The sequence below is a fragment of the Budorcas taxicolor genome, chromosome 8 (assembly GCF_023091745.1).
Source record: "Budorcas taxicolor isolate Tak-1 chromosome 8, Takin1.1, whole genome shotgun sequence".
In the NCBI taxonomy this organism is placed as follows: Eukaryota; Metazoa; Chordata; class Mammalia; order Artiodactyla; family Bovidae; genus Budorcas; species Budorcas taxicolor.
Window position 1 is genome coordinate 44,463,783 of NC_068917.1, and position 16,550 is coordinate 44,480,332.

Here is a 16,550-nt window from a genome sequence, read left to right on the forward strand (position 1 = left end):
AAAAGGAAAAATTGATAATCAGACTTTATCAGAATTAAGCATTTGCTATGTGCAAAATCCTGTTAAGAGGAATAAAAGGCACGCTACAAAATGGGAGAAAATATTTGCAAACCACATATCTGTTAAAGGACTTTATCCACAATATATGAAGAACTCAGTAGTTAAAACAAACCCAAACCAAACCATTTTGCAAATGGGTAAAAGCTATGGTTTTTCCAGGAGTCATGTATGGATGTGAGAATTGGACCATAATGAAGACTGAGCACCAAAGAATCAATACTTTTGAATTGCAGTGCTAGGGAGGAGTCTTGAGAGTCCTTTGGACAACAAGGAGATAAAGTCAGTCAGTCCTAAAGGAAATCAACCCTGAGTATTCATTGGAAGGACTGATGCTGAAGTTCCAATACTTTGGCCACCTGATGTGAAGAGCCAATTCATTGGAAAAGACCCTGATGCTGGGAAAGATCGAGGGCAGGAGAAGGGGGTGACAGAGAATGAGATGGTTAGGTGGCATCACTGACTCAATGGGCATGAGTGTGAGCAAACTCAGGGAGACAGTGAAGGATAGAGAAGCCTGGCATGCTGCAGTTCATGGGGTCACAAAGAGTCAGACATGACTTAGCAACGGAACAACAGCAACAGATGATATAAACAGACATTCACTGAGGAGAACATTCAGATGGTAAATGAGCACATGAAAAGATGGTCAGCACCATTAGCATCCAGGTCTCTTCTGCCTCCTGCCTTGGCAGGCGGATTCTTTACCACTGAGCCATCTGGGAAGCCCTTATTAGACGTTAGTTCAGTTTAGTTCAGTTCAGTTGCTCAGTCGTGTCCAACTCTTTGCGACCCCATGAATTGCAGCACGCCAGGCCTCCCTGTCCATCACCAAATCCTGGAGTTCACCCAAACTCATGTCCATCGAGTTGGTGATGCCATCCAGCCATCTCATCCTCTGTCGTCCCCTTCTCCTCCTGCCCCCAATCCCTCCCAGCATTAGACATTAGGAAAGTGCAAATTAAACCCACAATGAGATACTACTACACTATGAGTATGTGGAGAAACTGGATTATTTTTCCATTTGTTGATATGAATGTTAAATATCACAATCACTATGGAAAAGAATTTGGTAGTTTCCTGTAAAACTATATACGTAATTACTATCCTCCTGAAAGTTCAGGAAAATTATGTTTACATTAAAATGAACAACAGAAAAGTATGGAGATCGAATTCCATGCAGACTTACTGTAAGAGAAAAAGGCAGACTAACATCTCTGCCAACAGTGAAAGCGTACTATATAGGTATGTTCCAAAAATATGTAAGATTAATTTGCAGAACAAATTAATAATTAGGAACATTATACAGGACATGAAATAATAATATAAATCAGAATTAGAAAAGCTTAGAAATGAAAAAATTCAAGGAGCAATCAGAAATAAAATAATTTAAAAAATGCTGATTTTAGAGATGAAGACTGAAGAGAAGGGAAAAAATTATATCAAATAAAGAAGAAAAGATGGAAAGTTTTTAAATGTAAGAGGGAATAGGAAACAGATAAAAAGAATTCAAAGGAAAATTGCGAGCATAAGTAAAGATCCAACATGTGTATAAAAATCTCTGAAGAAGATATCAGAGCAAAGAGACAAATACAAAAATTACGGTTGAGAAAATTTTGCTGAGATAATTGAAAATACATACTGAAATAGTAAACTTTATACCTGAACATACTGACCTAGAATGGGCAACATAAGACACTTTCTAGTAAAAATTACTGACCTTTAAAGAAAGAGAAAAACACTAGAATCAAGATATTATGATAGTACCTATTAAGGGAAAGAAAGTCTGATTATCATTACTTTTTGGCAGTAATGCTACATGCTAGAAGAAAATGAAGTAACATTAAAGATCTTCAGAGGAAAAAAAAATGTGAGATAAGAATTTTATATCCAGAAAAACTGACCCTCAAAACTATAAAAGACAATGATTGGCACACAAAAATTCAGGGAATATTGTTTCAGCAAGCCCTTCCTAAGATACCACTAGAGAATGATTTTGGACAACCAAAATGATGAGAGAGACATCAATATAGGTCTGATGGGGAGCACTATTAAATGAGGGCTAATAGGGAATAATATATTGTGTAAGGATGTATGACTTGACAGTGTAGACTTAGCATAATAAAAAAACAAAATGTAGAGGGAGGGAAGCGCATTTACAAATCCAAACCAAACCCTAAACCAAGGCAACAATAAAACAGTTAGACGCCTGTTTCAGTAATCATAGTTCATGGTCTGATAGTGTTCATATTGTTGGCCTGAAACTGATGTCTCAAGAGCCCCTTTTCTTTGTCTTCTGTCTCTCACACATGGGAGTTTGCCCAGTTCTTAACTCTGAAACAACCTCCACATCCCTTTCTTCCTTCTTCTGATTTTCCTGCTCTCTTCATTTCTTTTCTATTAACCTTTAGCCTGTTTGTAACCCAAATCAATCAATCCATTTTCAGTTTTTCTTCACTCTCATTACTCCAGCAAGCAAAAGCCGAAAGCCTAATCTTTCAAATGGAACATCTACCTTACCAGGTAGAAGAGAGGAAGAACCCATGACTATATCATTTATTACTGTTGTGTCGTATTCCCTAGGAAGTTGTTTTATTCAGCATTGATGCCTAATTTTAATATTAGATTTGTTAGAGTCCATAATCCTGTCCTTGTTTCCTTACACTTTTTTTCCGTAGTTAAATTTGTTAAAAAATAACTATATAGTTGTCTATATACTTTATTCCATATACACAAGTGCTGCCTATACAGTCTTTTATTTTTTAGTTATTTGTTTCCAGGAAACATTCCTTAGATAGACAAACTTCCTAGTTCTTGATAGGGTTACTTAGCAAAGAATTGACACAATGCCATATTATTAGGTCATGAGTACTCTTCAGTCCGGGAATTTATGTATAAAAATACATCTTAGAATATCTGTTCTAGACCATGCCTGATACCTAATACTCTTGATCAACTAGTGTTTTAGCTTTCCTGTAGAGATTGAACTTTTGCATTTGCATAAGCTGCAAGGTTATGGCTGCAATACAGGAGAGCCCGGTTTGATTCCTGAGTCGGGAAGATCTGCTGGAGAAGGGATAGGCTACCCACTCTAGTATTCTTGGGTTTCCCTTGTGGCTCAGCTAGTAAAGAATCCACCTGCAATTTGGGAGACCTGGGTTCGATCCCTGGGTTGGGAAAGTCCCCTGGATAAGGGAAAGGCTACCCACTCCAGTATTCTGGCCTGGAGAATTCCATGGACTGTATAGTCCATGAGGTCGCAAAGAGTCAGACACGACTAAGCGACTTTCACTTTCACAAGCTGAAAGGATTGGAGGTATATATGCGGACAGGTAGAGAAATATTGGTTAAGAGAGGCAAAGACAATTCTCTTGATGTTTCCCGGTGGCACTTTCCCTGTTTCCTTGTATGCACTTGTAAAATGGCTGGATCCTGAATTTCTTGCTGAACCTTTGCAGTTTTTGTCAGATAAGGCTAAGGCAGAGAATAGAGTAAGGCATCTGGATTCACTGTCTCTGTGGATTTCTTTTGAGAGTCCTCTGGTAGAACAAGTGGCCTTCCTCAAGGAGGAAGCAAGGCTCTGGGCTTTGCTAAAGTCAGCTAAAGTTTGTGCACATGAACTTACTCCGCTTATTACTTTGCTGCTACCAAGAGATCAGGCCTTGCCCTTTGAAGAAGTAGCAAAGAGGGTCGCTGATGAAAGCAAAGTTCAAAAGCCGAATGATAGTGAATACACAGAAGTAGCCAGCCTTCCATGCCACTGTAAATGTGAAATGCAGTGTTTGTAAAGGGAGGCAGAGTGCTCTGCTGATGTAGTTATTTTTACTAGTAATAACAGCTCGATAGGAAGATAGATGTCCTGTACCTTAGTTCAGGGTAGATTGGAAATGATTTCCGTCACCACCCCTACTTTTCACTGATAGAATTTTTCCCAGTCTTAGATTTGTATGTATTCCTCAACAATATTTACATATTTCTTCATTTTTCTAATATAAACTTTAAAAGACACAATTCTCTATTAATATACTCTTCCCTAAAATAGCTGTACTTTAATCTCGATCATATTAGTTGGCAGAAATAATTTACAATGTTTGTTTTCTGTATAACATAGTCGGAGGGCAGGAAAGGAAATAAACACTAGAAGATATAAGATTAGCAAATAAAAACATGAGAAAACATTCATTTCCATGTATTATGCTTAAAATGAGAATTAAAATGATTATATTGAATGCAGGAATTCTTAAATTATTATGTTGAATGAATGAGGTACCAATTAATATCTGTCTAATAAATGAACAAATGAAAGGAATGGTAATCCTCACCAAGAATGAGTATGTGGTAATTATGCTAGTAGTTACATGCTAACTACATTAGCAGCGGTAGTGTGCATTTTGTTTGATTGGTTTCTACCAGTTGAAAATAGCTTTCTTGTTTTTTTGTTTTTTTTTAATTATTATAAAAAGTACAGGTCACACAGAAAATTCAAATAAAGGAAAACTTGAGGGGAAAAGTAAAAATGTTCCCACATCTCTCTATTCAGAGGAAACCACTGATGATGTATGTCTATATGTCCTTGGTGTATGTCTTTTAGGACAGCTTTCTCCGAAGACAAACATAAGGTTAAGTTGTTACAATAATATTATACATGCTGTTCTGCAACCTTAACATGAAGGTACCTTGTTTGATTTAACCAACCATGTAAGTGACAGGCTCTTAGCTTCTTTACATTCCGTAGCTGTAATAAACAGCTCTAAAATGAACTTCTTGAATATACATTTATCCACATTTGAGAAAGTCATCCTGGAAGAAATTATATTATGAGTAAAATATCTGACAAAGAGTACATAGGTTTTAAATTTTGAACCATTTGGGCAGGCTGTACTTCAGGAGCCTAGAAATTTATATTCTTAAATTGCTGCCATCCACTGTTTTCTCATACCCTTGCCAATATTTGATACTATCAGTTGGTATTTTAAAAAACTTAACAGTGGGACATAAAAAATTTGATCTTATTGTTTTTTCATATATTTCAATGTGATTATTTCTGAGGTCCATTTTTTTAGCATCAGCATTTTTCTAGTTACTAGTTGTTCATTAATCCTTCTTACTGAGTTTTCAGTAGGTCACTTCTTTTTTTTTCTTCGCAGCTATTGTAGATTTGAGTATTAAGTCTTTGTTACATTTTTGAAACATTTTCCTTGTTTATCATTGCTTTTTCGGAAAGGCAATGGCACCCCACTCCAGCACTCTTGCCTGGAAAATCCCATGGACGGAGGCGCCTGGTGGGCCACAGTCCATGGGGTCGCTAAGAGTCAGACACGACTGAGTGGCTTCACTTTCACTTTTCACTTTCATGCGGGGAGAAGGAAATGGCAACCCACTCCAGTGTTCTTGCCTGGAGAATCCCAGGGACGGGGGAGCCTGGTGGGCTGCTGTCTATGGGGTCGCACAGAGTCAGACACAACTGAAGCGACTTAGCAGCAGCAGCAACTAACAATTTTTTGCCATTTGTATGTTTTAAAAATTTTAAATTATCAGTGTTTTCTGAATTCTGTTGCATACTTAAGCAGACATTCTCCATCTATATTTAAACAGAGTAGAAAGAGAATGAAGAAAAGAGGTTATATAGACAGACATTTTATATTTTATAAAGGTAAGAAAACAAGCTACTCAATTTATATTCTAATCAAATTACAGTGAAGCAAACAACCAATAATAAAAAATGTATGCGCCTATTTGGCCAAGGACTATTGAACCAGATAAAAGTTAAAGCTTTTTACCCATTCTATGGTGGTGTGCCATCAGTACATGGAGAAATACTTTCACTGATTCAACAAATATTAAGTACCAGGTACAGGGCTAGGTTTTGATTCAGAGAGAAAAAGATATTGATTACAAAAATAAAATAAAATTGCCCCTGCCCACGAAGAGTTGACAGACTATAATAATCGTGTAGGGACAAGGGACTGGAACCCTTGACTCCTCATTCCTTCTTCCTTCTCTGTTATTCTACTTCTAAACCATCAAAGAAATAATTGGCAAATGCTAGAAATCCTGCTTTCTTGAAGGAGTTTTTGATTAAAAAAAAAAAAAAGAAAACATTATTTAAAAGACTCCAGACTCTGTTCTTGTGTATCTACATTCACGGCAGTCTCTCTGCAGGGAGACACTTATGCCTTTGAGACACTCCCTTTGTCATAACATCTAAGCCTGTAGTCATGTTTTATGGCAGGAAAATGTTTTCAAAACATCTGTACTATTTAATCAGCCAAGATGTTTTGTGAAAAATATTTGTAAATGCCTCCATTAGGAGGTGCTCACTTAATTGAAATAGTGCATGAAAATATTTGAAAATATTTTGTCATTTTAACTCTGTGTGTGTGTGTGTTTGAATGTGCACATGCTCATGTGTAGAATTTTATATATAATTGTGTTTTTCAGTTAACACAATTATTTAATTTTGTTAGGGAAAATGGAAACCATTAAGAATAGAAACTAAGATCTACTTTATAATAAGAGAAATAATAATAGTCCTTTTTTGTTTTAATAGGATTTTAGAAATTATTTGCCTTTGTTATTCAGTCTTCACAAAAAAGCCTGTGAAATAAGAATCACTCTCTTTATTTTACATAATGAAGAAATGTGGTGATTGGGTAATTGAAGTTCCCAGGTTCAGTTCAGTTCAGTTCAGTCGCTCAGTCGTGTCCGACTCTTTGCGACCTCATGAATCGCAGCATGCCAGGCCTCCCTGTCCATCACCAACTCCCGGAGTTCACTCAGACTTGCATCCATCGAGTCAGTGATGTCATCCAGCCATCTCATCCTGGGTCGTCCCCTTCTTCTCCTTCCCTCAATCCCTCCCAGCATCAGAGTCTTTTCCAATGAGTCAACTCTTCGCATGAGGTGGCCAAAGTACTGGAGTTTCAGCTTTAGCATCATTCCTTCCAAAGAAATCCCAGGGTTGATCTCCTTCAGAATGGACTGGTTGGATCTCCTTGCAGTCCAAGGGACTCTCAAGAGTCTTCTCCAACACCACAGTTCAAAAGCATCAATTCTTCGGCACTCAGCCTTCTTCACAGTCCAACTCTCACATCCATACATGACCACTGGAAAAACCATAGCCTTGACTAGATGGACCTTAGTTGGCAAAGTAATGTCTCCTCTTTTGAATATGCTATCTAGGTTGGTCATAACTTTTCTTCCAAGGAGTAAGTGTCTTTTAATTTCATGGCTGCAGTGACCATCTGCAGTGATTTGGAGCCCCAAAAAATAAAGTCTGACACTGTTTCCACTGTTTCTCCATCTATTTCCCGTGGAGTGATTGGACCAGATGCCATGATCTTCATTTTCTGAATGCTGAGCCTTAAGCCAACTTTTTCACTCTTCTCTTTTACTTTCATCAAGAGGCTTTTTAGTTCCTCTTCACTTTCTGCCATAAGGGTAGTGTCATCTGCATATCTGAGGTTATTGATATTTCTCCTGGCAGTCTTAATTCCAGCTTGTGTTTCTTCCAGTCCAGTGTTTCTCATGATGTACTCTGCATAGAAGTTAAATAAGCAGGGTGACAATATACAGCCTTGACGTACCCCTTTTCCTATTTGGAACCAGTCTGTTGTTCCATGTCCAGTTCTAACCATTGCTTCCTGGCGTTGCATACAGATTTCTCAAGAGGCAGGTTAGGTGGTCTGGTATTCCCATCTCTTTCAGAATTTTCCACAGTTTATTGTGATCCACACAGTCAAAGGCTTTGGCATAGTCAATAAAGCAGAAATAGATGTTTTTCTGGAACTCTCTTGCTTTTTCCATGATCCAGCAGATGTTGGCAATTTGATCTCTGGTTCCTCTGCCTTTTCGGAAACCAGCTTGAACATCAGAATGTTCACGGTTCACGTATTGCTGAAGCCTGGCGTGGAGAATTTTGAGCATTTCTTTACTAACGTGTGAGATGAGTGCAGCTGTGTGGTAGTTTGAGCATTCTTTGGCATTGCCTTTCTTTGGGATTAGAATGAAAACTGAGTTTTTCCAGTCCTGTGGCCACTGCTGAGTTTTCCAAATTTGCTGGCATATTGAGTGCAGCACTTTCACAGCATCATCTTTCAGGATTTGAAATAGTTCTACCGGAATTCCATCACCTCCACCTGCTTTGTTCGTAGTGATGCTTTCTAAGACCTACTTAACTTCACATTCCAGGATGTCTGGCTCTAGATGAGTGATCACACCATCGAAGATGAAAGAGAACTGCACGTTTCATTGCTGTTTCTACCTAGGCCTGTCTACCTAGTAAAGAGAAGAATTGAGAGCTAGTTCCCAATTATCTATGGGTGAATCTAATGAGACTATAGCCCTTTATCACAGGTTCTACTTGTAGAAATGAATCTCCCTTTTTAATCATGATTGCACATTGCAGTAGGAAGAACATGCTTAGAAGTAAAATAACTGGGTTTGAATTCTAATTCTGCCACTTATTAGCTGTGCGTATTTGGACCTAAACTCTTTTCCTGGTATTCAGCTAACATTGCCAGTGATAACACACACAGTGAAGATTTGTTGTGAAATCTCTGGCATGTAGTCGGTGCCCTGGAATCACCTAGAAAACCATTACCTGATCCCTCCTGGAATGGTGTCAAGAGATACAAAAGGTTTTGGGGAATAAAGAGTTGTAGGGAATGGAATGATGTACACGGTGGCAAGAGATAAGAGTCAGTTTTGAGCCCTGTATTAGCCCATATGTGAAGAATTATTTTTTGGCCATGGTTGCAATCCTGCTCATGTTCACATATGTCTTCATATGCATTATATTATATTAAGATAGAAACGGGGAGCCTTGAAAACAGAAATGTAGGATTGGCTGAATCTTTTTTGCAGAGCTCAAAATGAATTTCATAATCCTTTTCTTTCCCTTCCTTTTATAGCTGATAGCCTCTGTCTTCAGATGCTCACTCAGCAGGGACACTGAATGTTGCTATGTGGGGAAGGAGTCCATCTTGATTACTCTGGGCTACCACAGTGGTTTGCTGAAGTTTGCGTCTCATGCTGGTAAGTTTTGTGCCTGTCCCAACTCCCTGACTTCAGTTCAGTTCAGTTGCTCAGTTGTGTCTGACTCTTTGCAACCCCATGGACTGCAGCACGCCAAGCCTCCCTGTCTATCACCAAGTCCTAGAGTTTACTCAAACTCATGTCCATTGAGTTGGTGATGCCATCCAACCATCTCATCCTCTGTCGTCCCCTTCTCCTCCCACCTTCAGTCTTTCCCAGCATCAGGGTCTTTTCTAGTAAGTCAGTTCTGTGGTACATATACACAATGGAATATTACTCAGCCATTAAAAAGAATGCATTTGAATCAGTTCTAATGAGGTGGATGAAACTGGAACCTATTATACAGAGTGAAGTAAGTCAGAAAGAAAAATACCAATACAGTATACTAACACATATATATGGAATTTAGAAAGATGGTAACAATGATCCTATATGTTAGACAGCAAAAGAGACACAGATGTATAAAACAGTCTTTTGGACCCTGTGGGAGAAGACGAGGGTGGGGTTATCTGAGAGAATAGCATTGAAACATATATGTTACCATATATGAAATAGATCACCAGTCCGGGTTTGATGCATGAGACAGGGTGCTCAGGGCTGGTGCACTGGGATGACCCTGAGGGATGGGATGGGGAAGGAGGTGGGAGGGGGCTTCAGGATGGGGAACACATGTGCACCCATGGCTGATTCATGTCAATGAGTGGCAAAAACCACTACAATATTGTAAAGTAATTAGCCTCCAATTAAAATAAATTAATTAATTTTTAAAAATAAATGTTCTGTAGAATTTACCTGGGAAGCTATTGTTTGTTGAGAGTTTTAAAATAACTGATTCATGCCAGTCTATGTCTGACGCAGGATACAGCATGCTTGGGGCTGGTGCATGGGGATGACCCAGAGAGATGTTATGGGGAGGGAGGAGGGAGGGGGGTTCATGTTTGGGAACGCATGTAAGAATTAAAGATTTTAAAATTAAAAAAAAAATAAATTTATTAAAAAAAATAAAATAACTGATTCAGTTTCATTACAGGTAATAGTCTGTTCATATTTTCTATTTTTTCCCGATTCAGTCTTGGAAGTTTGTACATTTCTAGGAATTTATCCATTTCTTACAGTTGTTCACTTTGCTGAGGTATAATTGTTTGACAGTCTGCCATTCTGATTGGGTTATAGTTGAATCAATTTTCATAAAAATAAGAAATTCCTGTTTTTGATCATGAAAATCAGGATGTGGCTTACCTCAGGATGTGAATGTTTCATAATTTCTTGGTACTTTATGGATTTCAGTAATTGAAGGCTTTAATAAATGGAATTTTTCTGAGTCATGTGATCAGACATAACCAAGTTAAAAGCAAACTATGATTTTGGCTTTTTATACTATAAACATTTAACATATTATCTCATCTCATATACCATTCACTTAAGGGAGAATTTAATCAGATCATCTTACTGATAAGGAAACTGAAATTCAGAGAAAATTGGTCACTTGCTCAACGTAATATGACTAATAATTAACTGACCAAAGATTTGAATCTAGAGTTACCTACTCCAGAGCTCATGTACTCTTCCCACACCACAGTGCATCCTTCTGTAATGACACACAGTTAGTTTTAAGAAAGAAAGAAACCGGTGAAAGAATAAGGTGCAGTTGCACAATTGAACAGAAAAAGCTTTCCTTTAATATGTTCACACTTAGAACACTTAATGCTTGAGGGTATCTATGCTTCAGAAATTCCCTGGTGGTCTAGTGGTTAAGACTGCATGCTTGCACCACCAGGGGTCTGGGGGTTCCATTCCTGGTTAGGAAACTAAGATCCTGCATGCCCCGAGCCATAGCCAGGGGGAAAAAAAAAGATATCTGTGTTTCAAGCTTATTGTACTGTTCAGAGTTGGTACCAAAATCTGAGCAGGCCTGGAAACTTCATATTTTAGATACTCTCGAAGTTGAAGCTGCCTTCATTTTCTGGATGAAAGTTTTCTTTGAATCTTTACATGACAATGAAATGGAAATTTTGAGATGCCAATAGGCAAAGTGTAAATAATTTGGGATGTATTTTATTCCTTATTGCAGCCAGTGACCAAGCAGTTTCCATGTACTACTCCCATACAACTTCCACCTCTCTACCTGAATGAGATAATCATAAACAGCCTGGAAAGTTATAAGACCCAGAACCAACACAGCTCACCGAGTGCTGGGCCCTTGATCCTACACCAAGCTTCCTGCTGTCATTCTGTTGACTTACCTGACTAGGAAAGATAGTATACAGACCTTTTCTATTACATTTCTTGAGACAGAGAATTTGGGTTCAATAATTTAAAATACTGAGGTACTTTTAAAACTGTTTATACCAGTGGGGCGAGGGGGAGGGGGGAAGGCAAAAGAGTAAGTTCCTCAATAAGGAGCCCTTTAGGTGGGACGAATTCTGAATCATGAATTCTTAGTTGGTTCAGTGTATATTGTGTGTTTTAGGAATGAGCATAAAGACCTGGTCTCACCATGCTTTAGAGCACTGGCTATAACTTATTAGTCTCATTTATTAGTAGTAGGAAGGGAAAATAATTGCTAACAGAAATTTCTGTTGTTTTGAGAATTTTGCCAGGGATGCCTTATAATAGCTTCCTATTCTGGAGTTCATGTGTTTCTTGATCTCTGCTGAAAGTGAATACCAGCACCAAAAGGATTGCAAATGCAGATATTTGCAAATTGGTGGTCATCCATGGTTTAATTTAATAGTAGTTTTCAGACTCAATGAATGTCCCTGGGGAGTTGGTTGCCTGTCTGATTTTCCTGGCCCTGGAACCTGAACAAGCCAAGCAGCTGATCCCTCATTCTGGATCTGTCAGGGCAGGTTGCAATGCAGACCTGAGTCCACAGCTGCAGGAAGGCAGTGGCAAGTGAGGAACAAGCTGGCTGTGACTCAGAGGGTCCCAGGTGGCCCAGATCCCAGGTGGCAGTGGGATATTGATTGTCATTTGTCAGCCTGGATGTTGACAGAAGGCTGTCTACTGGTGTCACTGCCCATCAGATACAATTGCTGAATTTTTGAGATGTGCTCTGCTTTTCTGGAGTAAGAGGATGTGGCGTTTGAAATGTGAGAGTTCCATTTTATATTTAGAAGTGAGTGAGCAGCTGCCAATTATCTGTAACTTGGGTAAGAAAGAAAATCCAACTCTATTGAGGATTGCCCTGTCTTGATAATTAGGTGGAACCAGTAAGAAAGAAATGAGCCAATATTAAAATGTCTGTGTGAGGAATATTTCTTCTTTCCTTTCTTTCCTTCTTCAAAATTGTGACTCAGTGATCTCCAGGCCTGATTCGGTTACATGTTAAATAATCTCCAGTAATCTGAAAGACTACTGTGAAATCCAATGCACTTAAATTCATTGTATTTTAGAAGCAGTTCAGTTCAGTTGCTTAGTCATGTCCGACTCTTTGCGACCCCATGGATACTGAAGCATGCCCAGCTTCCCTGTCCATCACCAACTCCTGGAGCTTACTTAAACCCATGTCCATTGAGTTGGTGATGCCATCCAACCGTCTCATCCTCTGTCCCCTTCTCCTCCCACCTCAGTCTTTTCCAGCATCAGGGTCTTTCTTCAGATCAGATGGCCAAAGTATTGGAGTTTCAGCTTCAGCATCAGTCCTTTCTTTAGGATGGACTGGTTGGATGTCCTTGCAGTCCAAGGGACTCTCAAGAGTCTTCTTCAACACCACAGTTCAAAAGCATCAATTCTTCTGCAGTCAGCTTTCTTTATAGTCCAGCTCTCACATCCATACACGACTGCTGGAAAAACCATAGCTTTGACTAGATGGACCTTTGACTAGGTGGACCTTAATAGCAGTGGGGATATTTAATAGTGACAGATGTCGACAGAGAAAAAAAATGACATTTTAATTAAATAGACTTGAGATAATTTCTGTGAAGCGCTATGTAGGTACTAGATATGTGCAAGGCTTCCCTGTTCATTCTTTCATTTAACAAATATTTATTGAGAGTCTGTTAATGTTAGCACTTGTTATGTGCTAAACATGTTAGCGCTTGTTATGTGCTAAAAATGCAGTACTGAGTAAATATAAGTCCTTAAAATTGTGTGAAAGTGAAGTTGCTCAGTCATGTCTGACTCTTTGAGACCCCGTGGACTGTAGCCTACCTGGCTCCTCTGTCCACGGGATTCTTCAGACAAGAATACTGGAGTGGGTTGCCATTTCCTTCTCCAGGGGATCTTCCCAACCCAGGGATAGAACTGGGGTCTCCTGCATTGCAGGCAGACGATTTAACCTCTGAGCCACCAGGGAAGCAAAAGAAGGACACAGGCAATTAGTAAATGAACATACATACATGGTGGATTGTGTATGATAAATATTGAAAAATCAGGCAAAGAGGCAACCAATAGGGGTTAAGTATGTTTACTGTCTTATAGGTTATTTTGGGGAGAAATCACTGATAAGATGTCTGATGTGTAAGCAGGGAGCTGGAAGGGAGGGCCCTTGTGTTTATCTGGTGAGACAGACAGGTGGGGAGAACTGCAAGGACCTTGAGGCAGAGTATGCTTACAGAATGGCACCAAGAGCAGAGGGACTCAGTGAGGAGAAGGAGAATGGTGAGCTCAGAGAATTAGAAACCAGTCAGGGGAGACACTGGGAGTCATGGTGAGGATGCTAAGGGATAGTGAAAATATCTGAGGTCATGAAGCAGAGGCCCAGTATTGCCTGAGCATTTTATATGTACTTTTTTATACTTTGAAAGGTATGTATTTATACTTTCTCTTATTGCCATTCCCACAGCAGCCCTGTAAAGTTGGTATAATAATAAATATCTTACAAATATTTATAATGCTTACATTTATAATATTTATTTATAAATAAATATAAATATTATAAATATATTTACAAATATTTGTAATATTTATATTTATAATATTTATTTATATTTAATAAATAATATATATTACAATTATTCCCATTGTAAGCAGGCTTCCCTGTGGCTCAGAGGTAAAGAATCCACTCACCAGTGCAGGAGATGCAAGAGACTAGGGTTAGGTCCCTGGGTCGGGACGATCCCCTGGAGAAGGAAATGGCAACCCACTCCAGTATTCCTGCCTGGGAAATCCCATGGGCAGAGGAGCCTGGCAGGCTACAGTCCATGGGGTCACAGAAGAGTCAGACATGACTGAGCTGCTAAACAACGTTCTCATTGTTACACAAAGACACTAAGATTCATAGATAGGAAGGAAGTTTCCCAAATGACAGAGAACATGTAAGGCTCATGTTCTTTCAACAATTTCCCATCTGTTCCTGCACTCTTCATGAGTTGACATCTAATCTAGAAAACTCATATCTTTAATTGAGATGATGATACAAACATGGGAAAACCCACTTTTATCAACATTCAACTACATGAGGAAAAAAGAAAGACACAGATAAACCTTATTCTGGGAGTTACGGAGAACTTCTGAATATCCTTTGAACAGGTTCATTAATTTACAGCATTTTTCATGCTTTATCTATCTCTTTATATATGTGTACATATATATAAACACATATTATATTTCTGAATCATTGGAGAGTAACTTGCATAGGTCATAGTTCTTTTCTTTTTAGTGTAGAGGAGCCTGGTGGGCTGCAGTCCATGGGGTCGCTAAGAGTCGGACACGACTGAGCGACTTCACTTTCACTTTTCACTTTCCTGCCCTGGAGAAGGACATGGCAACCCACTCCAGTGTTCTTGCCTGGAGAATCCCAGGGTCGGCGGAGCCTGGTGGCTGCCGTCTATGGGGTCGCGCAGAGTCGGACACGACTGAAGCGACTTAGCTGCAGCAGCAGCAGCAGCAGCAGCAGACATAACCTAGAAACAGAATATTCTCTTGTGTGACCAAATTCAAGAACCTAACATCTATACAATATTTATATTTATTTTACCATCTACAGCCCAGTTTCATAAATTATGCCTTAAGTAATGTCCTTTATACAGTACAAGGTGGTGCAGTGGTAAAGGAGATGGTGGTGCAAGTGCAGGAGATGCGAGAAATTTGGGTTCAAGCCCTGGGTTGGGAAGATCCCCCGGAGTAGGAAATGACAGCCTACTCCAGTATTCTTGCCTAGAAATTCAATGGACAGAGAAGCCTGGTGGGCTACAGTCCATGGGATTGAAAAAGAGTGGAAACTGAGTGACTGAGTACACACATACACACACAGGCACACTCACAGGCACACGCACACGTGCATGCACACACACAGACACAGACACACACAGACACACAGTCCTTCAGAGCATTTTTTTTCCCTCTCTATTTCTAAATCCAGGATCATATATTGCATTTAGTTGTCACTTCTCTTCAGACTCCCTTAATCTGTAACAGTTCCTCAACCTTTCTTTTCATGTCATTGTGTTATTTAGAGTACAGGGACCAGTTATTTTATAGAATGTTCCCGAGGTTGAGTTTTTCTGATGTTTCCTCCTGGAAAAATTCAGGTTATGCATCCCCTGTCAGTAAAACTATGCAAATCTTCTTGTGTCCTTCTCAGAATTTCGCATCAGGGAGCACTGAGATCTATCTCCCCCTTTTTGACAATAGAAATTTCAATTACCAGGTCAAGATACTTTTAGTTTCTCTGCTATAAAGTTACTGTGCTTTCCCTGATAGATAGAACTAACAAGCAGTCTCTATGAAGGCATTTTGAAATTACTGAAATATCCTGTTCCTTGTCAGACAGCCCAAACTTAGTATTCATTTATTATCTATTGCCTTGGAAGGACAGTTTACTTTTAAAAAAATATATGTGGGCAAGATCCTGCGATCTTAGTAAGTCACTTAGTTCTTGTAGGTTTCTTGTGTAGATTCTTAGGATTTTCTGCATAAATGATTATGTCTTCTGTGATTAAAGACAGTTTTACTTTTTTCCTTTAATATATATATATATGCTTTAAAGTTTCTTTTTCCTGCTTATTGCACCAACTAGGACCTCTAGTACAGTGTTGCATAGAAGAAATTCGAGTGGACATCCTTACCTTGTTTATGGCTTCAGGGGTAGCATTTTTTAGCTGTAGTTCTGTTTTTGTAGATGTCTTATATCAGGCTGAATTAAGTCCATTCTGTTTCTAATTTATGAATAATTTCTGTCTTGAATTGTATTTTGTGAAATGCTATTTCTGAATCTATCATGATTGTCTCATTGTCATGATATATGATCCTTTCTCTGTGTTGCTAAACTAGATTTGCTAGAATTTTATAAATAATTTTTGTGTCTATATTCCTTTATTAATGTTTCAGTTTGATTTGTGTCAAAGTAATACTGACCTTATAAAATTCAGGTTAGATTCCTTAATCTGCAGACTTTGTATAGAATTTGGCATTGCTTCTTCCTCAAATGTTTGTTAAAATTAACAGCTGAAGCCAAATGGACCTTAAGTTTTCTTTGAGAGAAGATAGTTAACTACAGAGTCAATTTACTTAAT

General features: G+C 38.7%; 1 protein-coding gene across 1 annotated transcript in view; it reads left to right on the forward strand.

Moving 5' to 3' along the window:
- The first annotated feature begins 6,689 nt into the window (after positions 1-6,689).
- Positions 6,690-16,550, forward strand: part of LOC128052052 (histone-arginine methyltransferase CARM1-like) — a 172,123-nt gene continuing 162,262 nt past the window's right edge. Inside the window, 2 exon segments of the mRNA XM_052644521.1 lie at positions 6,690-6,710; positions 8,970-9,093. Of these exon segments, the coding sequence (XP_052500481.1) occupies positions 6,690-6,710; positions 8,970-9,093 (145 nt within the window).